The sequence below is a fragment of the Vidua macroura genome, chromosome 12 (genome assembly GCF_024509145.1).
Source record: "Vidua macroura isolate BioBank_ID:100142 chromosome 12, ASM2450914v1, whole genome shotgun sequence".
In the NCBI taxonomy this organism is placed as follows: domain Eukaryota; kingdom Metazoa; phylum Chordata; class Aves; order Passeriformes; family Viduidae; genus Vidua; species Vidua macroura.
In genome coordinates, this window is record NC_071582.1 from 13,791,543 (window position 1) to 13,817,433 (window position 25,891).

Sequence of the window (25,891 nt, forward strand, 5' to 3'; positions counted from 1 at the left end):
CCAGCTAGAATTTTTATGGCTATTTCCAAAGTTTGGTTTGTGCACATCATTAAGGCAAATTTTCTCTCAGCAAAGTACACTTTGGATCTACCTGATCTCAGAGGGAATTAATGTTACCTGGGGAAAGACAGAGCTCATCTCTGTCTGCATGAATGGGGTTCTTGCATGTAGAAACAGCTGGTGCTGCCCAAGTAAAAAGACAACAGGCAACTGGGAAATGCATATAATAACTACTGTAGTCATCAGAAACCCATGTGGGTGTCTTTGAATATATTTGGGGAGCAGGAAGAGGAAAGGAAGGATATTAAGAGTCAGAAAGCAGATGAGGAGATTGTGGTAGGATCACCTGATGAATCAAGGCGTGGAGCTGCTGACTGCAGATGTGTATCAGAGCCACCCAAGTGATGCAACATTTGGAGTATGTTTTGTGTGATGCAACTGAGCAAGCTTGATCAGATTGCTTTAGTTCACTGGGGCTTTCTTTTCAGCCATCAGCAATAATGATGAGGTTAAAAAAAACAAAACAAGTATAGGTAGAGTTTCATATTCACACATTTTGATAAACTAAAACCAAGAGGGATTATATTGACTAAATAATGTCCTAAATGACAAGATTTCTTTTGGGTGCCTTGTCATGGAGGCAAAGTATGATCATTTAGGTAATTGCGGTTTTCAATAATAGTAAGAGAATCAAGTCACTTTCATCAGCTATGTCAGCCTGTCCAAATTTCTCTTTGCCACCTCAGCTGGAAAAACTTGAGCACATGGATTCCTATGCCACGAATCCTCTATGGCACAGTTGTTGCCCTGAGAAAGCACAAGAGACAAAACTATTTCCAAATTATCTACATGAACCCATCCATCTGACTGATAAGAAAAATGCCAGGCTCTGGGTATTTGGTTTGGCAACAGGGAATGAAGATCTCACATATGATCCAGAAGCAGCTGCAGCTCTTCAGCAGCTGTGCAGCCTCTGTGCAGCCAGAGGATGTGTTGATGGTGCCACTGGTGACAGTCCATCACAGTGTGACAAATGAAACCTGCAATGCTGCCCTGCCACTCTGCACACCAATTGTGTACTGAGCCCCTCTATTGGCAGCTTCAGATTGGGCAAATGCCACATGACCCTGAACGACTTATATAATTTATACAGTAAAATGTCTCTTTATTTCAGAAGCCATGTTCATTTGGTAGGTTTTCAAGATCATGTTATAAACTTAGAAGGACAGAAGTCAAACCCAAAACCTCAGATTCATAAATAGCAGATAAAAGCTGTTCTACTTCTGGAACTGCAATTTAAGTGCCCTTTGTTCAACTTCTGTGCATTTTAATTATGCCTGGGACTCTCCCTTCCAACGTTGGCACTTCTAGAGGTATGAACTCCTAATGCACAGTGACCATCCAGGTTACAACTGCCAATTATGTTTCCACTTAAAATTCTGTTATATTTAGCAGCAGTGCTCTTGACAGTACAAATTCTTCTCTTCAGGGGCTCAGACATACTTTTTTCTTTTGGAATATACTGCCATTTCACTGAATGGGTGGGAGTCCTCTGCCTAGAGAAATCCTGCACCTTTAAGATTTGCTTCTTGAAAATCATCCAGTCCCCCTGGACTCTTCTGCCCTTCAGGATTTGTTTTTCAAGGGACTTTGTCAACCAGGTTCCCAAACAGGCCAAACTCTGCCCTCTGGAAATCCAGGGCAGCTGTTCTGGTTACCCCCCCTCCTTACTTCTCCATGAATAGAAAACTGCTATAATTTTGTGATCACTATGCCCAAGACAGCCTCTAACCATCACATCACCTACAAGTCCTTTTCTGTTCACAAACAACAGGTCCAGCATCCTTACCCCAAAAACAAAGGCACCCCTAGATCTGGGGAGAATCTTAACATGTTCTTGACATCTCTGGTGTGCTGTAACTTGTCTGGTAACCATCAGTCATTCTAGAGATTTATCCTAAAGGATTTCTTGCTATGGAGTAGCAAATCACAACTCTGTGAGTGCTTAATGTTATGACTGGCATTGCAAGCCCAAACCTTTATTACAGGAAAGATGAGGCACACTTAAAGCTTCTGATTATCCTCTTTAAATAGCAAATTCTGTGTCTACAGAAAGATCCAACCAGTCATTAGGGATGGGCTGGTCTGCAGACACTGCAGTACCCAGAAAAATGCTCTGCCACTTTGAGTCACACACAGCCCCCAGTGCCACACTGGCAGGTTGAGATACTCCTTGTATATCCAGCGTGGGAAGAGTCAGGCATTGGCTTTAACAATACAACACATCATTCTGCAACAATTAAGGTGTATTCATGCAATGAAGAAGTTTTTTTCCTGCTGTCTTCATCTCTAAGGCAGACACTGGAACTTCTTACCAGTAAACCATTGGATCCATGGACTGTGACGCAGCGGGAGAAGGTGTTGTGGATGGAGGTGTCCTTCACATACGTTGGAGGGTTGTAGCCTCCTTTCTCATCCACATCTCCAGCCATATGGAAATGAATTGGGTAATGCCCCATTGTCTGCTGGCCCATGTATTTCAGTTCCAGACCTTCAATGTGGGTAGCCTTAAAATCAAGACCAATCTGGAGAACAAAAGAACAAGTCAAGAAACACAAAAGTCTGTTGAGGGCAAGGAGAGGGAACACAGGCATAGAAAGGGCTGCATTGTATCTGCTGAAGGATTTGCTGTGTGGAGGGGAATGTGCAGGGTGAGAGAGAAAGGGTGGCTAAGGAGACCAGAGCTGCTCTTTGATTTCCCCACTGCTGCCGTAGACACATTTAACTTTATTGTAGAAGGAAAGCAATATATATTTATCATTTTCCATGGGTTTCAGCCAGCTGGGTTCAAAACGAACTTCCTGGGCTAAGCACCGCCAAAATCTAGGGAAAACTGGGGTTGGGATGTGGAAACTTTATCTCAGGTGCATTGATCACCAGCCTCAATGTCTGCAGGGGCATGACGTGCACTCCAAAGCCAAAGGACAGGCAGCAGCTGCGTGGATCTGCTGTACTGTGGGGAGAGGCTGTTTGCTCAATGGCTGATGAGGAATTTTTCCCTTCCTGCATCTTGGCTTCCTTGCTATGTGAAGGTGTGGCTGGAAGGAGGAAAGAACAAGCAAAGGTCTCCAGCCTCACCTTGATGTGCCCCCCAAAGGTGTCGAAATCAAAGAAGGAGCACAACTTGCTGCTGTACTCGTAGCACTGCTGCTCCATCTCGCCCATCACCACGACGTTGCGGCTCAGCAGCCCCACTTCCGCCCGCATGTCGACGCCGTCGACGACCTCGCCGATGTGCAGGTATGTGGCTTTCCCTAAAGGAACCAGATCCAGTTTCAGGGTTACTCTGCCAATGCTACTGGCTTCCTGTGGGCTTCCTGTGGTGAGGCTGGCGTGCTAATGAAAGCAACCGAGTCAGCACAAACTGCTGGCTGACACCTCAAAGGAGGGAAGGCTGGAGCACAGGTGATGCCCAAGGTCTTGGTGAGATATTTGCAATGGAGGAAGTGGGATTTTTAGTCGTAGGTTGCTTCATTTATCCAGGGAGTTAAACCAGGGAGTTTTGTCTGTTAGACAAAACACATTTCATACCTTGAAAAGGAACCGCGTACTTTGGATTGCAAGTGGCTGTGTATGAACACCCAATGCAAAAAAACCCTGATGATGCAGCTACTGAAAAGTCTAAATCACCAAGGTTAGCACAGCATTTCCCATAGTAAGACACAGGGTGCTGCTCAGACCCCACAGCACTACTCTCGGGCAAGCATCAGCCAGATCCTGCTAACACCATGGCTGTTGATGCAATAAGGAGCAGAGTGGGGAAAGCCTCATAGGAATTGTGGCTTGGGACAATCACAGCCCCTCACCAAGTTTGTGGGCTGTAAAACCTCTCACTTCCTGGCCTCCCAAACCTCTCCATTTTAGATCTACCCTCATATCTCCAACTTGCTCCCAAGGCTTCCTCCTGCCCTTGTGCAGAGTCAGTGGGATCTTCCATCTACCCCATGCCACACCTCTCTTTGCCAAGCCAAGTTCCTCATAACATCTTCCACACACACCCTCCTCCAAGGAGGGATTAAAAGCACAGAAAACTTTCCCTGGCCTGACCAGAAAAGGGAGGAAGTCCAGACAGTGGGGATGTCTAGAAAGCAAAGTATCTCTTTGTTGTAATTTCATTCAAACATATTCCTACTACCTCCTTCCTTCCACAGGTTTTTGCAGAGAAAAGTCAGTTGGGAAAATGTTCATCTTACTGACTCCATTCTGTATCATTCCAGTAAAAATAAGTAATAAACTCTTTAAGTAAACACTGAACTCTAAGGAATGCTACACTTGCATGTATTTAATTTCCATTGAATCGTTCAAATCCTTAATTAGAAACAAATGGCTGAAGCCTGGCTATTGCTGCAAAGCACTTTATGCTTAAGCAGAAGTGCCAGGTCAAGGGGAGGATTTTGAACACTGAAACAATATTATTTTTAACCAAAACATGATGCTATGAGTGTATAAAAAAGATAAGCAAACACCGTTCACTCCCTCTTCTCCTGAAGCTGGAAGCAGTTTGATGGCAGTACAGGGGCTTGGGAAGGGTGAGTGCTCTGCCCTGCTCTCCCACTGCTGCGCTGTGGGACAGGGTTCACACCACAACATGTGCCTTCTGCCTGTGCACCTCTGCCTTCAAAATCATCTGATCTCGTGAAAAACACTCTCTGTTAACAGGAGGAGTGGTGATGGCCAAAGAGCTGCATGCTCATCTCAGAAATGAAGGGCTGCAAGGGACACGATTTGCACCTCACTCACTTTTTCAATCCCCTCCCTAGAAAGTCCCGGACTTCCCCACGCCCCTGTTGTTGCCCTGCAGCCAGTGAGCCTCATCAGGTGTGTGGCCAAAACCAGACTCAACCCATCCAAAAAACAGCAGCTTTGCTTCCTTTATTCATGTACATGAAAAAAAGCCACTGCAGTGAGTACCCTCCACATGAGGATACCCCATGCTGGAGCCCTGGGTCAGTCTGCAAAGAAGCACAGCTTCTCCTTATGGAGCCTTTTTTAAGCTGTTATTTTTCAGTTTTCCCCAGAGCTGACCTCTCCTTGATTTACTGAAATGCAGGAAGGATTTTAGATAATCATAAGAACATACTATTTGAAGCCACATCTCCAGGATTTGTGGCGGTGAAATTAGATAGGCAGTTTTGTTATTCCTGTGCTGAGCTCTAGAATAATAAATGTCATGCTTGCATGTATTTAATTTAATTTAACACCAGTCCAGACATGCAAAACAGGGTAAGCACTGACAGGAATGTTAAATACGGACTAACCAGTTTCTAAATATAACTTCTTGGGTGCATGTTTTTCACTCTATGCTTTTGCTGATTTGACATGTTTGGAGATAAAAGGAGAGACGGAAAGCAATCCCCTTCCAAAGTAAAAGCGGATTTTGAATAATAGCTCCTTTAATAGAGTTTTGAAAAACAAACCACTTCTCAAGGCAGACAGAAATTCAAGCTCCCTGCAGCAAGAGGGCTGAAAGAAGCTTTTGGGAGACAGAGGCTGGCATGGGAGCCCTTGTGTGCTGTAAATGACTGCTGGTAACCAGCACTACAGCATCGGGCACTTCCCATGGGACCTGGAGCACTGTGAGGGGCATTTACAGACACGTGGCACTGCCAGGGAGCTGCCTGGGGCATGTTTGGTGGTGGGCAGGAAAAAAACCCACAGAAGAATCTGCTTTGTGGTGCGTTCAGGGAGTTCCCACAAGGATGGCAGCGTCTCACTCTGCAGAGCTACAAGTTTGAAGTTTGGCTGCTGCTCACAGCTGGCACATGGAACCTCCCCAGAGACCAGCCAGGATATCTGAGACCGTGAGCACTGACCATGGGCAAACCCCAGCCAGGGGTTTGCAAATGGGCACTGAAGTGGTTTGATACTAAAAAGGCAACCCTCTGCTTTGAAAGTGGGAGGAATGTTTGCTGCTTCAGCATCAAATCACTGCTGTGATTTACTAACAAGCCCTGAGGCCACTGATTCACCTTCTCCTCCTTTGGGTGAGGGTTTGCTGCATCCCTCATGGATGGAGACTGCCCTGTCAGCCTTGAGCCATATTGTAATCTAAACCAAACGCAGCCTTGCAGTGACACGGATCACATCTCCCCGCAACAGACTTGTAGCAAAAGCTCCCTGGCTTTGGTGCTGCATGTGTCATAGCAGTGCCTCCAGTCAGCACAACATAAACTTAAAGGGGAAACTTCCTTAATATGTGGGCTTGCCTGGTGGAAGTCTTGATTCAGCAAAATACGAGCTTATTCATTATATATTTCTGTGCTTATTACTCAAGGCAGTGACTATTGAAGTCAGTTGTTGGTAAGGACAAGGTAATTATTAAAAGGAAATATAGATTAAAATAAACATAGATGATCTACTCATCAAGGGCATGCTTCTGTCAACAAAGCAATTCAAAGCAGAGTTTCTCCAAACAGTACAAAGGAAAACCTGCCACATGTGAACCCAGCCATAAAACCTGGGTCTTGGGCCTTATCAAACCTGGAAAGGGTGGGATTTTGAAACTATTTCAACTGCTGCAAATGTGGAAGAGTGCTCAGATCTGGTGAGTTAGATCTCTCAGAAAACCCTCCCAGGTGCACTCATGCATTAATAAATCCCTTGGCTCTAAATGGCCCAAACTGATAAATCTCCCTTTGAGAAGTGAATCCAGCACTTGAAGGTCTGGATTTGGTGACGATAAAGAAAAGCTGAGATTCTCCTGGAGTATTTTTTTTTCTCTAAAGTGTCTTTTCTTCTCCTTTGAGCTCTCTAGGGATAAGACCCAGTATCTCATGGTCTTTTGATGTTTCCTAATCGAGCTTTTAAGGGAATTGCTAAACACAGTTTGTCCAACCCACATGATCCAATGACAGTGAATCCTTCATGGCATCTTTAAAGTCAGTTCAACTCACTGCAGATGCCAGCCCAGATCTGACAGATTTGCCATTTTTGCCAAGCACTTGTCATCACTGATGGCAATGCCCCTATTGCTTATATTTAATAACAAACAAATGTTCACACTGGCATATTTCAAATGCTCATTGTTCTGAATTATCTTGCTGGGGTTTGCTTTTGCATCCCTAAACCACAGTCCTGTAACTCAGCATGGTTTGGGTGAGCTGGCTGGCTCCTTGAGTCACACGGTGCAACCTGATGTCCTAATCAACAAATATTCCTCCAATTCATAACTTTCACATGGAAAATTAAGTTTTCAGCAAATAGACATCCAGCAATCTGGTATAAACTCTACCCTCATGAACTTCTGTGTAAACCTGAATGAGATTCTGCCAGCTCAGCTCCCAGGCAATGCCCCAAGGTAGAAGGAGCTCTGAAAGGCTGGTAGAAAAGACCTGCCCTGCCCTTAAGCACCATGGTTGCCTTAAAAAAAGATCCTTTGGCAAGTTCCATCCAAAATGATGCCAACTTCTAAACAGAACACTCTAAATCTCTAAAAATATCTGAATTTTGATAGTGGAGTAAATTCTCCCATCCTTACAGCACCAGATGAATGCTGACACAGGCTGTGAATTTGTGAGACAACTGCCTATTTATACTTTTAATTCAAAGTTCTCTGCATAAACAAGATCACAGTAAACACCTTATCTCTCTAATATTTGCAACCCAATAAGCAGGATTTAAGAGATGTATGCTTGAATTCATAGGTTCACCAGTATGTGGGATAATTGGAGTAATTATGCCAGGCATGAATCGTTTTTTCATCCTTTATCAAGAGCATATAGGAGCACAAAAGAGCACTTCATCATTTCTGTTCCATGGTGAAACTTATCAGCATTAGTAGAAACTTCATACAGAGCAACCAAGATGAAGATAAGACTTGTTTCCCAGAGAAACTAGACAAAATACTTGATCTTTCTTACTATCCAGTTCTATCATAACAACACAACCCTTCCTTCCTTCCTCCCTCCCTCCTCCCTCCCTTTGCCCTGCACTGTTGTTCCTCCCCAAACCTTGTGAAGTTGGAAGATCAAACAGTTTTAATCTGTTCCCACAGTGAAAATAATCTAGGCACAAAAAATTACAAGCAAAAAAAAAAAAAAAAAGTTAACAAAGAAAGCAAGTGGAAGGGAAAGTTCCATTTAAGTGAGACACCATTTGACTGGGAGCAGGACCTGCAGATCTGGGTCCTCATGCAAACCACACTTACCCATGGGAGCCACAGTTTGTACATTAGGGCAGTTATTCCAGTAAAAAGTGCAAAAGACCAGAGCCTGTGTGCCCTCCTTCACTTTCTGCACTGAGATTTGCAGATGTCCACAGTTAAATAACTAAATCCTCCAAGAACCTGATGGCAGTTGAGTATTAACTCCCTTAAGTTCTTTTGAAAAGCTCTAATCAATTCATTTCTAGCCAGCAAAGAAAGTATGAGTTTCAGCAGGAAGTATCAAATATAAATAGGACATGAGCTAACTAATGAGTTTGACTTTTTTGGCACAATATGCTAAACCATGTCTATTAAAATACTATTAAATTATGAGAGCATAAATTATACTAAACCTTGGTATGCCAAGTGGCTGCCACACCAAACTGGCTGTCCACAAAGCAGAGGTTTTCTGCCTTTTTTATAACAAAGAGACTCTTAAGCAGTTCAGATCTGACATTTAGGTTTCATTTTAAAAATAAATAGAAAGGAAAAAAAAATAAAGATTAAAAGGGAAATAAATCATCATGGGTAGGAATGGTTTTATCATTTGTCTTTCAAAGGGCAAACTTTTGGATTTCTCAGATGCTAAACTAAACCTCTTAGGAAAATTAAGCCTTTTCACTTATTACAAATGGCATCCCTCTGAGATCCTCTATATAAATATATGTGTGGAAGGCTTTTCTCAGAAGGAGCAAAGCAATCTTCCCTAACTTCATAGCAAAAGGCATTTATGATTAATGTTCTTCTACACCCAATTATGAGCCTGGCCCAGGCACACCAGGCCAGGCTGTGCCAGGGCTGCTCACCTGTGCTAAGACCAGGGGCCATTAGTGATCCTTATTCTGGCTAATTACATGTCATGGCACAGGGCAGTGGATGAAGTTACACCATGGCCAGGCACAGGGCAGCTCAGGGACCTCCTGGCCCCTAAAGGCAGGGGACATTTCAGCCTTGCCAGGTTTTATTTCATCTAGACTGAACTTAGATTCAGGCAGATTATTTTTTTTTTCTAGTGCGAATGTGTTTTTGTTACAAGAAAGTTGGAAGTGATTTTTATAATTGGACTAAATTTTGTCTTGATTTATAAATCAGTGAAATCCCATTGACGTCAATAGAGTTGCCTGGATATAAGAGAGAAGAGACTTTGGCCCTGGTATTCATGTCATTTGTGGTAATAAAAGGAATGTCCTAATTCTCCTGAAGAGAAATTGGAGCCCAAGAGCACAATTGCTTTAACAAGTGTTTCCACTGCTTCTTTACTTGAAATTCACATGAACTTTTTTTGTTTTTAACCCACTATTTGTTTCCTTAAACTAACCTAGCTGTCACTGTTGCAGAAGATGAATGTAAATACATGAATTCCACACATCCATCAGATTATGGGAAGCCCAAGACTCCTACACCATCTTTATTTTTACTGGCGATCTTCCAAGACCATCTTCATGATGTGACTTGTATCATACCAGTCTGAATCCAACAGCTCAAAAGTTGCTCAAGAAAAATATTCAGCTTGGAAATGCATCTTCTTTGAAAGCACTAGACATTTGAAGTCATAAGACTATGATACATCCAGACTGTGAATAACATTTTTCTTGGCCTAATGCACATCTCCAACAATGAATGGCCAAAGCTCTGCAGGGAGGCAGCTGCCAAAGGAAGTGTATTGGTACCTTCCAGAAGAAGTTGCATCAGAGATAATGTTGAAGTGGTTCATTTCAGAGAAGCAAGTGAACTCCCTGGTGCATTGGATGTTCCAAGTGCCCTCTTGGTTTCTCAGAAAGGTCTTACTGTAAATGCAGACAAGACCTCTGCCTAGAGCAACAGCCAGTGTGCAAGCAAAGATAAAATGACATGCATGATTTACCACCTGGCAGATGCTGCCTCTGAAAGACAGCCTCATCTACTACAGACTTTTACACTGTAAAATAATGTTTGCCTTTGTAAATTACAGAAGCAAAATAATCCTCATCTATTCAGATAAGGGGCAGTTCATGTGCTATTTCCATGCTCTACTTATCAGTGTGCCAAAACAAGGTTCTAGAAGGGAAAGACAACTTCACAGACTCAAGTGAAGATTAAATCTCCCTCTCTGGATTTCAGTTTTATGCTCATGCTGATAATAGTCTGTGCTTCATCATGGTTATGATTCTTAATTGGATTCCATTTCCAGAGGCCATTCTACAATCATTGGACTACAAAATCTATTAATCAAAAGCAATTTGGTTTGCATTTGAGCTGGTCACCTACAAGAGAAAAATGCTGGGGCTCTACAAAGGCTCCCACTCCTCCTTCTCAAGCTGGCTCTGGCAGCACCCTGCAACTCCATCTCCCCAGTGCAGAGGCTCAGGGCAACTCACTGGCTGCCAGAAATGTTTGGTTAATACATCACCTCTAAGCAATACTCTCTGGAGACACAGTAAATGGGAAACAGTAGCTTCAGTAGTACAAAACAGTATTTCTAAAATGTAAGATTACAGTTCTTGTTAAATAAAACTTAGGAAAGCAGCCAGCTGGAAATTACTTAATAGCCTTACAGTGTCTCACAGTCTGCCCCTGCCCTAGCTCACTCTTCCCATCAGCTGTGCTCATCTGCTTTCTAGGAAGTGGGATTTCAAATGCAGCTATTGCAGATCTCAAATGCATAACCTGTATCTGTTCCTCTTAAGTAAATTCATCCACTCAATAGTGTGCTTGGGAACAAAAATGGAGCCAGCTATGAAAAGAGAAGGCAGAAAGGAACCAAAATCAAGTTAGATTGTTTTCAAGCATGAAAGTTATGTATCCCAAAAGCATCTAACAACCAGACATCAAATTCAGGTGTCTTCAACATTTTCCAGTCCTTCTTGGAGTCATCTCAGTGCAAATGACAGAATTTGTGAACTGCAACGCCAGAGTGATAAGATGAAGCACCTCACCTGCTACCTTGACCTGGGTGGGTCTGCAGGTTCTGCAGGGCAGCACTTGGAACTCTTCTGCCTGGTACATGGAGTAGTCAGTGCTCGCCACCACCAGCCTGTCCCCAGGTCTCCATGAGCTCACATCATCCACCAGATTCAGGATCGTGCTGTTCACGTTGGTGTCAACGGTTACCGTGAGCTTTGGTTTCACTGAAAACCCAAAATGCAAGGGTGGGGAATTCAGTCAATCTTATCAGAAAAAGCTTGCTCCTTCTTTTGTCACCCCCCCCCCCCCCCCTTGGAGTGCCACCAAAAATTATTATTTTCTCATGTTAAAAAGAAAAAAAACATGTTTTTAACTGGCTTTGGCTTGGCAAGCAAGAAAACAGGAAAGTATTTTTCTTTAGTTGCAGGCAGGTGGATTTTCCACTAACCCCAGGATAAATTTAAATGTAGCTCTTAGTGGCTCATTCTCACCACACCCACTTAGCAGCAGCTCTTGTGGGCGTTGGGTGCTGTTGTTTACATGGGGTCTTTAACCTAATGATGGTTTTTTCCAGCAAAACACCAGCCTGCCACCCTTCTTTTCCTGCCAGCACCAAAAATCCTAATGACCTGTCTAATGGCCAGGGTAAGGACAACGGTGTTGGAATTATTAACTACAAAATGACAGTTTCAAACCCTGTTGTCTTCACACGTTCTGATTGACTAATCCTACGTCATCCCAAAATGTTTTTGCAAAAGACAAGGAATTTACAGGAAAGAACTTGCCAAATATTTCTCACAGCCTTGCTGGGTATTTGAAAAACCACCCTGCTGCTTCTGCTAGTGCTCAGGAATTTTTCCCGAGATAAATCTTCAGCCGTTCTATCTGAGTTTGTGTCCATAGCCCAGCCCAAAACTTAAGCTTGGAAAAATTACAGAAGTTGATCTGACACCAAGAAGGAGCCAGTCATGAGAGGACAGGATTTCTGCTGTTCTCTGTTCTGGCTTTCACTGATGGGGCACATACCAGATTTGCCACACAGGAACCTCACTCTGTAGCTGCGGCAGCCCTCGCCTGTCTGGTCCTTGCCGTGGCACAGAAATTGGTAATCGTGGCCGCTCTTGTAGAAAACCTCAGTGCTTAAATCCGCTCCATCAAGCGTCATTGCCTGGAACGAGGATGGAAATACAACTTAGGTGTTGCTGTGAGGTGAAGGGATTTCACCCAAACATCTGAGCCATAAGAAGGGGCCTTGCTTTGTTTTGGGTGATGGCACAACCACTGCCTAGCAAACCCCTGTGACTGTGCTCTCCAGCCAGCATTTCCAGCTGTGGCACACACACAGCCACTGCTTAGGTGCACGCCTTTTCCTGTGTCTGTGCTGAGACCATGGGCTGTTTTGGGAGGAGTCTGTGAGCTTCACAAACAGCTGCCTCGGTGCCCTAGATTTTCTCTTGCCATTGGTTTGAGGGCAGATGGAAACGTTGAACACAGATGCTTGCACCCAGATGAACTCATGGCTTCAAGTCTGTGCACTGCACTCATTCCATTGCTTGTGGCTAGGCTCTGTCTGAACCTTGCAGAAGAAAGGGGCTAGGGGTTTTATTTCTTCATTGCATGGATCAGTCTGTCAAAAAACTCCCAAGTGTACTGCAACACTGCTGCCTGTTCCAAAAGAAACAAGGAGAAAGTGGCCTTTTCTCACAGGCAAGTACCAGCCTGTAGAGCTGCCTTGAGAAAAAAGGCTGTATCATGCCAAGAAGCAGTGAGATATGTAACCTCTCTGGTGTTCCTGCTGGGGCAACGTCTCAGGCTCGTGTCAAATTTCACATTCTGTCTCTAGAGCTTGCATTTCTCTCGACCCTTTCACAAAAATGTGGTGCATTGCATCGGGCAATCCAAATACCACGTGCATTTTGGCAAGGCACCAGGAGAAAAGCCATCTTTCAATGAAGGGTCTGATCCTGATTCTCTCACTCATGCAGGCTTTCCTTATTGATGAATCCACCCTGCTGCCGTGTGTGGGATTAGCACTGTCAGCTGGAGGAATGTGCCTCTGGCTTTGCTGTTCTGCTGTTATTATCATCATATCTTCAATTTTCTCCCATGTTCCAGAGCTGGGGCAGGCCAGCTGCTATAAATCAGTGTAGCTTTATAAAAGCAATGAGCAGCACCAGATTACACTACCTAAGGATTTGCCCTAAGACCTGCAGGATAAACTGAAAAATGTCTCACTTTTAATATACATGGGGAAAAAAAAAAGTAACTCATTTCACAGAAAAGGAAAAAAAGGTTTGTTTCTAGAGCAGAAGAATGTCTTTCTTCTTTCTGTTTTAACACACATTCTAGAAGGGGATGTATTGTAAGAAACATCTGACCCCTGTTCTGAACTAGTTTGTCACTTCTAATAGACGTATATGGAAGCAGAAATGCATGCGAATTTGGTAAGACCTGGAAGAAAATTATAGGGCAGTTTTTTCCTTTCTATTCAAGAGAGATTCTTTATAACATCTAGCCCTGGAAACTCTCACTCATACAGTCAGCATTCCCATTTACTTCAATAGCCACATTCTTGTGAATAAGAACAACTCCACTGGCTCAGAGCACACAGAAACCTTAGGCTCAGCCTCACACAGATGTGAAGGATTGTATTGTCTTTTTCTAGGCAATGCTTCTGCTATAGTATTTTTACCAGGTAGACATAAAAAGTATATGGTGAACATATACAAAAGAAATACCCTCATTTTTTGCTGGGTTTTTTTGTCCTTAAAGAGGTTTTTTGCAGTGTCAGAAAAGGTATCTGAGTGCTCCTCAGCATGCTGGCCTGATGGCATAATTATAATGCGTAGTTCCAAACAGAATTCAAATTTCTTTCCACAGGTAAAGCAATTGATTCCAAGAAATGACTGAAAGCTCATCAATGTTTTTGACATCCTGCTACAGCTGGTAGTTGCCCTATCTTATTACATTTTGTGTAGGTAGGGTCTATTCCAGGACCATTTAAAACGTTTGAAATTTTCACGTGCTTGCTCCTTTTAATCTTCCAGCAGGGAACCACATATTTCATGATAGCATCTGTGCTGTCCATGACCCATCTGTACACCTTTTCATGCCAGGAGCCAGAATTTACTGAAAGGAGTTCAATTCTATCAAATTTGCCCCAGAACAATATGAGACTGTACAAGATCTTGTTGGTTATGTATTAGAGTGGTAAAATAATTGGTGTATTTTATTTAGAAACAAAAATTACTGATAAGCACAATTATTTTGGGGGTTCAGTGTCAGTCCAAAGAAGACTTGCTCCTCTAAAGCAAGTGGTAAGCCTACCTGGATGTCAATGGGCTGCCTGCAGATTTTGTCAGGATGAGCAGCTTTGAAGTCAGACAGCTTCTCCATGTCCTTAGATCTCGCTTTGTCAGGCTTCTCAAACCACTCTGTCCATTCTACATCTGGAGACAAGTGCAAACAAGTATAGTCATTTGAAAGTCAAGCTTAATGAGCGCAGCGAAAATGCACGATGCATAATATGATCTCGGGTATCATTCACAAGTTTCTCCACTGATGATCTGATTCATGCCTCTTCCTGCCAGTCTGTCAGCCACTTTTAATGATGCTGTGAAGTGCAACCAGCCAAGGGAGAGCAGAGTTATTAAAAGCTTCATAATTGGCGTGTGCACTGCAAGCATTATTCATAGATACAGATTTTGGATCTGTGTCTGCCTTAGCTGCCTTCTCTGATCTTCAGATCAAGTTGCACCAGCTACTGTGTGTTGTCTGAGACACGGACATGATGACTGTGCAGTGAAAAGAAGAGGCTGTGTGTGATCTCTGAGACCATAGGAGATGGAATTTCATACCCAGTGCAGAAAAGGAAAAAGGATCCCAGTTATTCAGAGGGTCCTACAGACAACTGGGGAAAGAATCTCTGAGTGTTCATTAATTGGTTTAGAGACGACATAAATAGCAGCTAGCAAGTCCACTCTTCCCAAATGGAAAAGGATTGCAGGAAAGAGGATGATTCACTCTATTTGTCAGCTGTCTAGCACTGAGTGAAATAGCCCACAGACCCCTCACCTTGAACCCACTCGCTCGTTGAAGAGACGTTAAAATGTTCTCCATTCTCAGCTTTGAATAGTTTGAATACTTTGGCCACAGCTGACCCTTTGTGACCTGTTAAAAAAGCCAAAACATTGGTAAAATCATTGAAAACAATTGGAAAAATCATTGCATGCAGTTGATAAGAGTAAGAAATGAAAATAATTGTCTGTGTGTATTTGCATACTTTGACTATATTATTCAAAAATAGCCCTGCACAACTTCCAGAAAAATTTACTAATCTTGCAATGAGGCTTCAGACATTTTTGCATGGATAATGAGGAAGAAAAACTTTCAAAAATCAAGAAAGTATAAAGCCCACAATTACTTGTCATATATTGCTATTTTTATTTAATTTTGTAGCAAGCTGTGTTATTCATGTCATGAGAAGACAGAGACTCAACAGAGTTCAGCTTGCAAGAAAATGGTTTCACAGAAGGACTTGAGGCTACTAATTCAGGATACACTGAATGAATTTTCAGCTGGTGTGAACTGGGTCTGTTCCACAGATTTGTGTCTTAAGAGAGGCAGTGTCTGAGCTCAGTGAAGTTTCATGGATTTACACTGGTGCAAGATCTCACCTTTTATCTAAAGGTTTGGATAGCCTAAACTATCCCTCACTCAGCTGCTTCAGATGCATTAGTGGGAAGAAGCAATATATAAGGAGAGCATTCAATTAAATGTGTCAAACCAGCTTGTATGTAATGCAATGTAATGCAGTGGGAAGTAAAAACACCACTGACCAAATTAATCTTAGCTATAACTCCAGTAACTTCCAGAAATCACATCAAGACAGCATTTTGTGCATTAAATACCTTGATATTCAATGTGGTCTTCGACAGAAGAGGAGGGATTTCCTTTAATGGTAATAAAACTCCATGGATGTCTGGAAAATGAAAGTGAGAAATGATCAAGTAATGTCAAGTATGAGATACATATTTCTTATAGCCTCATGTTCCTAAATTTCTCAGAGGCACCACATCCAAAACAGTCTCATTAGTGTCACAGGCAGTGTAGTTAAAATTAATATTATCTTAACACACTATATTTCTTCAGTAAATATATCAGAAGAGAAGCAAATTTGAAGACAAATCCCCACTTAAAGCATGCCTATAACAAGTGTGTTTGTTTTTTAAATGAATGTTTGAAGAATCTTGTGTATGACAGACCCAAGAGACACTGGCAACTCCTTGGGAAGCATGAAAATAAATCCTCTGTGTGTGTGTACATGTGCATACACTGGAGAATATGAAAAGAAGCCACTTCTGCTTAAATAAATTTAGCTCGTGCTGAAACCTTGTATATGACAATTGTCTTTGGAATGACCCATGAGAATTTCTAATAGACAGACTGGCTGGCAAATGACAGTAAAAATTCTTAGATAGTCTCTGCATATCTAGTTTCCTTCTTTGAACATTGAACAAGGATGAAGGTTTACGGCCTTGAATTGTCTATTCAAATCTGATCCCATGTCAAAATTCAGTTCATTGCCATCTGATGGTTATTGATCAAGTAGGTTCAATAGCTGTCAGCCACCTTGGAGGATGACCACATGGATGAGAAAGCAATGGAGACAGGGACTGAAGTGCCTCCCAACCTTGGGGGTGAACCCAATTAGTAGGGGTCAGGAGGGGTTTTATATCTTCAAAGTAGAAGTAGTTCAAGCATATCTGCTCTTAATGAGTAAGAGAATAAAAAATACACTTTTAGGTGGTAGGGAGACTGTCCTGAATTACCAAAAACTCCCATGGATTAGGTCATGTCTCTATAGTTATAAATATCTGCTCATTTTAATTGCATCAAGAGTCTTGCAGGTCACCTTACATTGGAGCAAGTTCCAAACCACTCTGGTTTGGAACTCTGGAATAAAACACATACAGACATACAGAGAGCCACTAAAACACACCCAAATCACGAGTGTGCCACGAGCTGGGGTTTGCTGGGATTTGCTGCTCTGGGGGCAGCAGGGGCAGGCTCAGGGTGAGCGCTGGTGCAGCCCATGCTGTGCCATGGCCCCGGTGGACACGGCTGCTCCAGGGGACACGGTCCCAGCAGCGTGTCCTCAGCCCCAGCCCTGGCCAGGCTCGGTGGGAGCTGCCAGCACCACTGCCTCGGGAGCCTGCCAGCGAGCCAGATGCTCCTGCTGGAAAATTTGCCTGCGTGCCAAGTGCCGAAGGCACTGACGGGCTGTGATCTCCAGCCAGGCAGAGAAGGGGGATGGGAGCAGGAAGGACACTTTATCACTCAGCAGTCAAGATAGATTTTTTTTCTGGTTTTGTTATTATTATTATTATTATTATTATTATTATTATTATTATTATTATTATTATTATTATTTTGGTAAACCAAATTCAAAACAAATGACAAAAAATTATGATGCCTTAAAAACAATCTCAAAAAATTTTAAATAATAAGGAGTTATTCACTTCTGTAACTCAAGGTTTGGCCCAATTTCATATGTTAAAATACTTGTTTCTCCCAGTTATTTTACCACTAAAAATAGTTTTAAAGTTGTTCAAGCCTGACACATAAGGACACATGCAATCTGTTTGGGCTATATGAAATTAAGCCACCAGGAAGTCCAGAGCCAAGCAGGAGATATTTGTGTGGAATTCCAAAGAGAATAACTGTGTCATCAAGTGCAAAAAGGCTTTCTCTTCATTTATTAGTAAAAGGGGAAAAAATGGTTCACAATGAAAGAATAAACACACATTTCAGAAGGAAAACAATAGGAGAGGAATGCAAGATTTTCCCTTCATTCCTAATGTTCTGGACTCAGCAAATAGGCAATTAAAAGAGATTCCAGGAGCACAGAAACATTTCTGAATAAATCAGCATTGTGCATCAGCTCTGCTACAGCAAGGGGGAGTTGCACAACTTTACAATCTGGTTGAATACTGAGCAAGTGGAGATGGACAGGAATTTGCCCATTAACCCCCACCAACACCCCCACCAGAAACCAACACAATCTACGACTGAATTACACTCTTATTCTCTCAGGGATGCCCATGGCCAGCCCCAGCCATCGTCAGGAGCTGAGAAGATTTGACAGCCAGGATTCAGCAGGACCAGCCAGCAAACCCCAGTGCTGGGCAGTGAGTGGTGACAGAAAAATCCATCTGCTCTCCTCAGTCAGAGCCTGCCATGGCCACAGAGGGCAAAATGTGTACACATGTGTGTCATTTTCTCATTCTGAACATTTTTTTCTGAGATACTAAAAAAAAAAATTCCAAAAGCACCTGTCAAGTGCATACATCCTTATTCATAGTTATAGATGTATCTGAAATGTAAACCACTATATCTAAATCTTGTTACACTGAAGTGGAAGTTCAATTTGCTTTAGAGGAAAAGCTTGGATACACCTAAAGCTGCCTGTGTTCCACTGTGCCATCCAACTGCCTTTCTAAGTCTGGCCCCAGCTGCCACCCAGACAATGTGGGTTTTGAGAATTGATGAACTTAAATTCTGAGAACACTCCTAAAAATATGTTATTTTAAATAATACACCAGATATTTTTCCACACACCAGCATCCTGGTGGAAGACAGCGTTCACCAATTACTACCTCATTATTTATCCACATGTCTCTATAATTCATGGAATGCAATTTTGTGGCATTTCAGATAACAGCATGGCAAGAATTAGCCTTTTGACCACAAATAATAGCAACACTGAAAGTCACGCTTCCATGGATGAATTTCTGCAGTATTTCCATTCTAAACATTGATGGCAAACTGATGAGAAGCTCACATTGAAACACCACTGCAGCCCAAAAAAATCAAGTGCAATTTACTTTTATAAACATATGCAAAAAACCATCAATTGCTTCCTGTAGCATCATTGGGGAAAAAAAGTATAATGTTCAAAAATCACATTCTGTTTCCCTAATTCCAGCATTTGAAAAAACACCCTGCAGGCTACTGGGCTCTAGTATAGGATTTAAATTTGAGATCAAGAATTGCACTGATGAAGACAGCCTGGTTTTGGAGACCATTTGTGCCCTCCTTGTTGATTCTTTGAAATGTGTTGTCTGGTGCCCAGGAGCCCCTGTAACTTTTGACACAACCTCTTCATCAACCACCCCAGATCTTGCTCCATCTGTGTGTGCCCAGCTGACAGATGTCTCTTTCCACAAACTACTGTATTGAAACACATCTCCCTACAAGGCAGATTCTGTGTGTGTGTGTGTGTGTGTGTGTTCTGCAGACACCCTCTTAATGCCTCATAAAAAAAAGCCTACATAAATTCAGATAAACACAAAAAATATAATGGCTACAGTTGGGTAAATAGCAAGTATTCTCAACAGTCTGTGTGCCAACACAGACACTGTTTTGGCCACAGAAGTATTTACAGTCCACACCATAAATCCATGTTTGCTGAATTTCTGTGCTGCACAAGTCCCCAGACCTGTATTGGACAAGCTGAGGAATGTGCTGTATGTGTGTCTGTATGTATGTATCCAGGGCTACACAGCAATTATTGTACCTTCCTTAATGCTCAGCCCATCTAATCCTCTGTGTGTGTATAAATATGCTTCTTAAATCTTTGGGGGATGGCTTGAAAATAAATTGGAATAAGCAACCTGTGGGAACAATATCTTGGAAAACCATCTTTTTTAATGTGAATCATATGCTATTCCTCAATCTCCTAATAAAAATACCCAATATAGACTCTGAGTGCATCTGAAACTATCTAATTAACTGCTAAAACTGCACATTGAGAAGTTTGCCTCTTTTTTTATTTTTTTTTTCCCATGTGAAAGAACTTTGTGACTTTGAAAGAGTGGAACTATTTGGACATCTCAGGAACATAATAAAGCCTCTGTGCTAGGAGAACTGGCAGGACTGGCACATACCTAAACCCAAGGTGGAGGAAATGCTTGCTGCCCAGTTTGGTCATTGCTTTCCTGGCCAAGTCATCCAAGTTTCTGGATCCTTCATCATTCACTGCGACTGACAGGATCATGCCATTTGCAACTCTGCCCAAATACTGAGCCAGGCGGACACTTTCCTCTTTTGCTCTGTAGGTATCAAACCTGAAATGATCAAAAACACCTGTAAACATTTACTGCAGCAATCATCACTTACTGCAATCATCTTTACGTACTGAAAAGCAAGAACTATTAAGAAAGTAGTAGTCTTTTGTGCTGTTCACTGTAATATTACCCTGCTGCAAAAGCACTTGTCTAGCAGGGTGTGTTAGGGGGTTCTGTTAAGCCAAATTGATTGAACTCTAGTTGACAAACTGCAAGGTATAACACTGCTCACTCTGTGGTTTTGGAGCTTGCTGGTCTAGGAGGAATTGTACAGACATGCAATTGCACCCATTCGAACAAGATGCTGAAATGTGTGTGTTTGAGCTTGCTGAGATGCTGTCCCCAGCCTGTTCCCCAAGACCCTCACATCTAGGCAGTCAGAAGGTCACTCACCGATCAGAATGGACAACTGCCCCTGTCTTTGGGTCAATAACATGGACAATGACACCCCGGTGGCCCCAGCTCCTTTCGAAGTAATATCCACCTTCTTCCATGCCACCAGGATGAAGAGTCTTGTTTAAGAAAGTCCAGGACAGCTTTTTCTTTCCATGGATCTCAAGAGTGCCACCTTTGCTGACTCCAAGGTACTTCTGTCCAAAGTAAGGATTTGGCTGGCTGCCGTCATCCGCTCTGAAGCAGGAAGGGAGGAAAAGGACCAGGTTTGGGTTTGTATCTGAGTCAAGGAACCTCTCTCCTTGTGCTGCTGAGACTCAAGGAGAGAAGTCTCATGGTTTGCTGTGCATTTCTTTCAGGTACTCCAAGCATCAGGAGCTGCCCACATTGTACAGAAAATAAATTATTTTTTAAAATAGTAGCAGCTACCAAAGACCAAAAGCAATCTGGAACATAGGTTATACATGCTATATTCATCATATCCAGGCCAGAGGAGGCCTGGAGCTCAGACTGAATGGCACATCTGTGTTTTTGAATTCTGGAGGCAGGCAAGACCCTAACCAGGAGATAAGTGGTCCAGTGGTTGTTAAATATGAATTTAGCATACTTGAAATTTTAAGAGATCCTATACCAATCTGCAAGACAAATGTATTATCCTTCAGCTCACAACTCCCATACAGAAAGAAAGGAGGTTTAGAGAGGAGAACTTTCAGACAAAAATAACTCCTCAGGTTTTAAGCCTATTCCGGAAAATCAGTTTGAGTTGTGGGAAGGTACATGCTGATTCTCTAGCATGCAGGCAGTTTTTATATCCCAACAGAAGAGAAAAAACTCAAACCAGCATCAATTTTTGGGGGCCATTTAAATTGTTTAAAAAGTTACTGAACTTTCCACAGAGCACTGATGATAAGTATACCTGAGAACATGTAATTTTAAGGAACATTTTCATTCCCTGACGTGGAAGAGAGATGCCAGAAGGTTCTAAGGGAGTATTTTATCGTGCATACGTACCGCCCATATAAGATGATAACCACATTGCCTTGGTAAGGGCACAGCTCACTGCCAATGTGTAGCTCTCCATCATTTTCAATGAGTATATGTCTTGTACGCAGAATGATGGGCTGCACATCATCTTTGATGACCAGTTTGCCTAAGCAGAGAAGGTAATGACATTTACTTTATCACCCAGCAGCTGATGTGAGGTTGTGCTATCATTGTGCTAAACCCAATGCTGAGCTGTCATCCCAATTTTTGAAAAATTCTCCTCATACACCCCAAAACAGCTCTCAATACAAATCCTGAAAACATTGATTTTTATTCAGTCCAGTTCTTGAAGAGTGCAAATAAGATTTGCATGGAAGAGGACCCATTCAAAACTGAGACAGAAATGTAGGGTTAAGATGAATAAAAGATATTCATGCCAGCAACACTATGGATCTGTCCTTGGAGACAAAGAGGGACATGTCCTGAGGCCCTGATAACACAACTACTGCAGTATGATGCTATCAGGCCAGTGGTTTGATAAAAAAAAATGGTTTTAAAGCAAATTGCAGAAGTAGAACTGATCATTACACTGAGCTACTTGTGTAATTTCTCCAGACAGGATAGAAAATAGGCTGGGTACAATGGCTAAAGAATCTCAGCACCTCAGCTGCGACCCAGCCTTGTAATGAGGAAAAGCTGTGTTTGCCCAGTCGCCACCCACTTCTCAGGCAAGAAGCAAGAAGTCTCCCAGCACAATCCACAGTGATTTAAACAGTCCCAGTGGAGAGCAGAGTGCAGCCAGCCTTGCCAGCAGCACGTTTTACCTCCATCAGTGATGTGGATAGAGTGGACAGTCGCAGAAGAAGAGAGAAGCAGCTTCCTGCCGTGGCGGATTTCAACGCGGTTTTCTTCGTTGTGACCTGGGTTCCAGATTTCTAACTCAGGCTCTCTGTCAGGACATGTGACAGCTGCTTCTGCTGGGCAGAGTTGGAGAGTGAGAACAATCAGTGTTTGTTTGGAGTGGGACAGGAAGCTCTGCACCTGGGCATCTTTACAGTGTCATTCAGCATCAGTCTCTTGGCTGACTCCCTGGAACACAGCAATACCTCGGTGCAGCAGGGTACATGTGGGTCACGACCAAAAGAAAACAAACAACAGCTTAAGCTGTATGGTTTTCTGTTTTCTGGAAGAATGGAAAAACCCAATGCAAAGGAGCCTTGCAGGGGAAGCAAACTGCTGAAAAAGGACTTTTACTGAGCCCTTCCTGCTGTGACATTTAGCTCTGTTCATACCATCTAGACACAAAGCCCAGGGAAGGTGTTGATAAAGGGGTAAAACAACTACGACCTTTAAAAATGCCCCCAAAATACCTGCTTTGTTTAATATAAAGATGTTAAAATATGTTTGCATTATATATTTTCACTGGAGATAGTAAGAAAAAGAGATCAAACTGACATGGAAACACCAAGCACCAAGCAATTACCAGTAACAGAGAGCAACAGGAACCTCACAAGTGTGTCTGGGTTTGTGAGCTTTTCCAGGCAGAAGCAATAAGGATTCATTCACTTTGGGATCACACATCTGCAGTCTCCACACACAAATTTGATGATAGGCTGCCATGACGTGTTAGTCTGAACAGCTCTCATGCCACATGCAAGAGTCTCATGTTGCAACTATTTATTTCAGATAAAATATTTCCCTGGTACAACCTCAGTTGATATGTGAGCCTCATGTCTTACAGTAATCAAGAAAACTGCAAGTGAGAGTCTCACGTGTGATGCATATTTTCTGAGGGTAGAGCCCTTTCTAATCCTAGGAAGCTGAGGTCAGTGGAAGTTTGAACAATGAGCCCTTTGCCTTCAGAAAGGGCTGTGAGTTCTCACCAGCTTTCCAATTTTTATCCCTTAAAACAAAAACACCATGGAGAAAAGTACAGGACCAACAAATCAATGATGATGGGCATGGGATAAACCTTGACCTCAGCAGGGTTATGTCTCTGGAAATTGGTACAGTAAAGTTGGGTGGGTTTTGCCCCACAGGTACTAATGCCTCCAGGTAATGGAAAGGACAAGGATGTGAATCCAAGCAAGGAAACATTTCCTGCCACCAGTGCAGTCGACAGGCAGTCGTTTTGTGCTGCCACTGTGGAACTTGAAGGACATCTGTAATTCCACTGCAACAGAAACAAAATCTGTCCATCTGCATTCAGTTTCCCCTCACATTCCTCCACCAGCTTCATATCTTAAGAAAACAATAGAATTGGACCAGCCATGGCTTTAAAATCTCCAGAGCCCCAATAAATATCAATTTTCAAGGTGAGTGAGGGATGTTTCCTGTGGGCTGCATAGACCTGTCTCTCTGAAAAATTTTCCCATATACATGAAGTAAATCAAAAAGGGCCAATAATCTACCAGGCAGCAAGTCAGACACAGATAAACATCCAGGACCTGATTTGGATACCACTGTGCCAGCTGGAAGCTGGAATTGTATTAATAATGCCAGAAGCACTCCCTCTGATTTACAGTAATTGTGAAAAATGAAGAGGTGTTTCTGGGTTCCTACCAGAAGCCACACAGAATTAATAAAAGTTAGAAAAGGTAAATATTTCAGACAGGGAATGGGGCTTGCCTTGTAAATAGATATTCAAATACACACTGACAACTATTTTTTCAAAAAAAAAAAAGATGTTCTTTCTCTGAGAATAAGGATATAGAAAAAATTTGCTCATGATGAGAAGTGATATAAAACCAAGAGAATCAATTCAAATTAATTAATCAAGTCAAATGTAAAGGATAAAAATCTTGTTCATTTTTCCATTTACTTGAATATGCTACTATGCAAGGAGCTTCCTGCAGTCTCGAAAGATGACTTGTGCCCCAAATTCAGTATTTTGAAACAGAGAGGCACACGGGGAAGCCCAAGGGGAAATGAAGAGGAATTTAGGCTGGTTTTTGGGATGACAAACAACAAACCAGAAGCAGAGGACCCAAATTCCCAATTTCATTAATCAATTTGTACCAGGAACTTTGCACATCACCAGCATCTGCTGGGCCAAAGACACCATCAGGCTGAGCATCTCCTGCCAGCTGGTCCAGTTACCTTGACATCTTGATTACTGCTTTCATTGTCATTTTTTAAATAAAAGTGCAAATTCTACCCAGCACAAGGAATTAACTGAATGTTTGCTTCTTGACCAAAAGGGCCTGAGTATGACAATGAGAGGTTGCTTCATGCAGCTGCAATGTTTGGGGCAAGACATATGGTCTCTTTGTTCCAAACAAATACAAACCTCCAAATTAGCTGTATATAGAATATGTAAATCAAGCTCCCCTTTCCCCCTTCCCTAAACTGCTTAGTGAAAAAACAGCTTGGAAGAGACAAAACCCAAGGGACAGGGATGTCCCAGGCCAGAGCTTTTTGCTCTCCACATCTGGGCTTGAGGAATGCAGGGACATGCTTGCCTTCACCTCCCTCAGCCACAGCTATTAGGACCTGAGGTTTCTTTTGCTATTTCTTTGTGGCAGTTTGTTGGATTTGCGTTTGGTTTAAGAATGTGTGGCAGAGTCTGAGGCATTGCTGAGGGTACTTTCACCTGCTCAGAAATTTCAGACTTTGCCACTCCAGCTGCCCTTAACTGAGTATATTGGCACACCAGGAAACTGCTTTTCTGTTGAGTTTTTTCACTCTTTCCTTGACGTTTTTTTTATACAAAGAGTGAAAAGCTGGTCAATTTAAACCTATTAAAAATAGCATTACAAACTATACCCTTTTTCCCCATGGCAAGAAAACTTACCTGTGCTTACTGAAGAGACTACAAACAGAAAAAAACCCAAACTTCCAGCCAGATACTTGCAGGTAGGTAGAGCCATTTTTCAGGACTTTCAATTCTCTGTATGGGTAGCTGTGAAAAAAGAATATCAAGAAAATGTCACTTTTTTTTTTCCTCAGCTCATTCACTGTACAAAAAAAAAAAAAAAAAAAAAAAGAGGTTAAATCCAGCTTTATGCCAGACCACATCCACTCCCGTTCAGCTCATGGCTGAAAACACCTTTGCACTGATTCAGGACCAGCCTGAACAGAGCAAGGAGCCATGGGCAGCTCCTCACCCTTTGTTTGGTTTAGGATAAACCCACTCGGGAATCCAAATAGACACTCAGAAAGCAGCCACCAGCTGTAACCAAAAACGCCTTAGGAATGTGGCATAAACACATCCAGTGTCAGGGCTCTCTAGGGCTGCATATTCACATGTGCTAGAAAGTAATGAAACACAACAGAGGAGGCGTTTGCAGAGTGACAGATT

The 25,891-nt window shown here is 42.5% G+C and overlaps 1 protein-coding gene across 1 annotated transcript in view; it reads right to left on the bottom strand.

Moving 5' to 3' along the window:
- The window catches only part of CEMIP (cell migration inducing hyaluronidase 1), a 49,849-nt gene extending 24,389 nt beyond the window's left edge, over positions 1-25,460 (bottom strand). The window contains exons 1-12 of the mRNA XM_053987863.1: positions 25,385-25,460; positions 22,416-22,568; positions 21,619-21,757; positions 20,608-20,844; positions 20,035-20,214; positions 15,997-16,067; positions 15,161-15,256; positions 14,414-14,535; positions 12,113-12,254; positions 11,119-11,310; positions 3,139-3,314; positions 2,376-2,585 (exon numbers count right to left, since the gene is read on the bottom strand). Of these exons, the coding sequence (XP_053843838.1) occupies positions 2,376-2,585; positions 3,139-3,314; positions 11,119-11,310; positions 12,113-12,254; positions 14,414-14,535; positions 15,161-15,256; positions 15,997-16,067; positions 20,035-20,214; positions 20,608-20,844; positions 21,619-21,757; positions 22,416-22,568; positions 25,385-25,460 (1,794 nt within the window). The remainder of the gene's footprint in view (positions 1-2,375; positions 2,586-3,138; positions 3,315-11,118; positions 11,311-12,112; positions 12,255-14,413; positions 14,536-15,160; positions 15,257-15,996; positions 16,068-20,034; positions 20,215-20,607; positions 20,845-21,618; positions 21,758-22,415; positions 22,569-25,384) is intronic.
- Between the last annotated feature and the right edge of the window lie 431 nt (positions 25,461-25,891).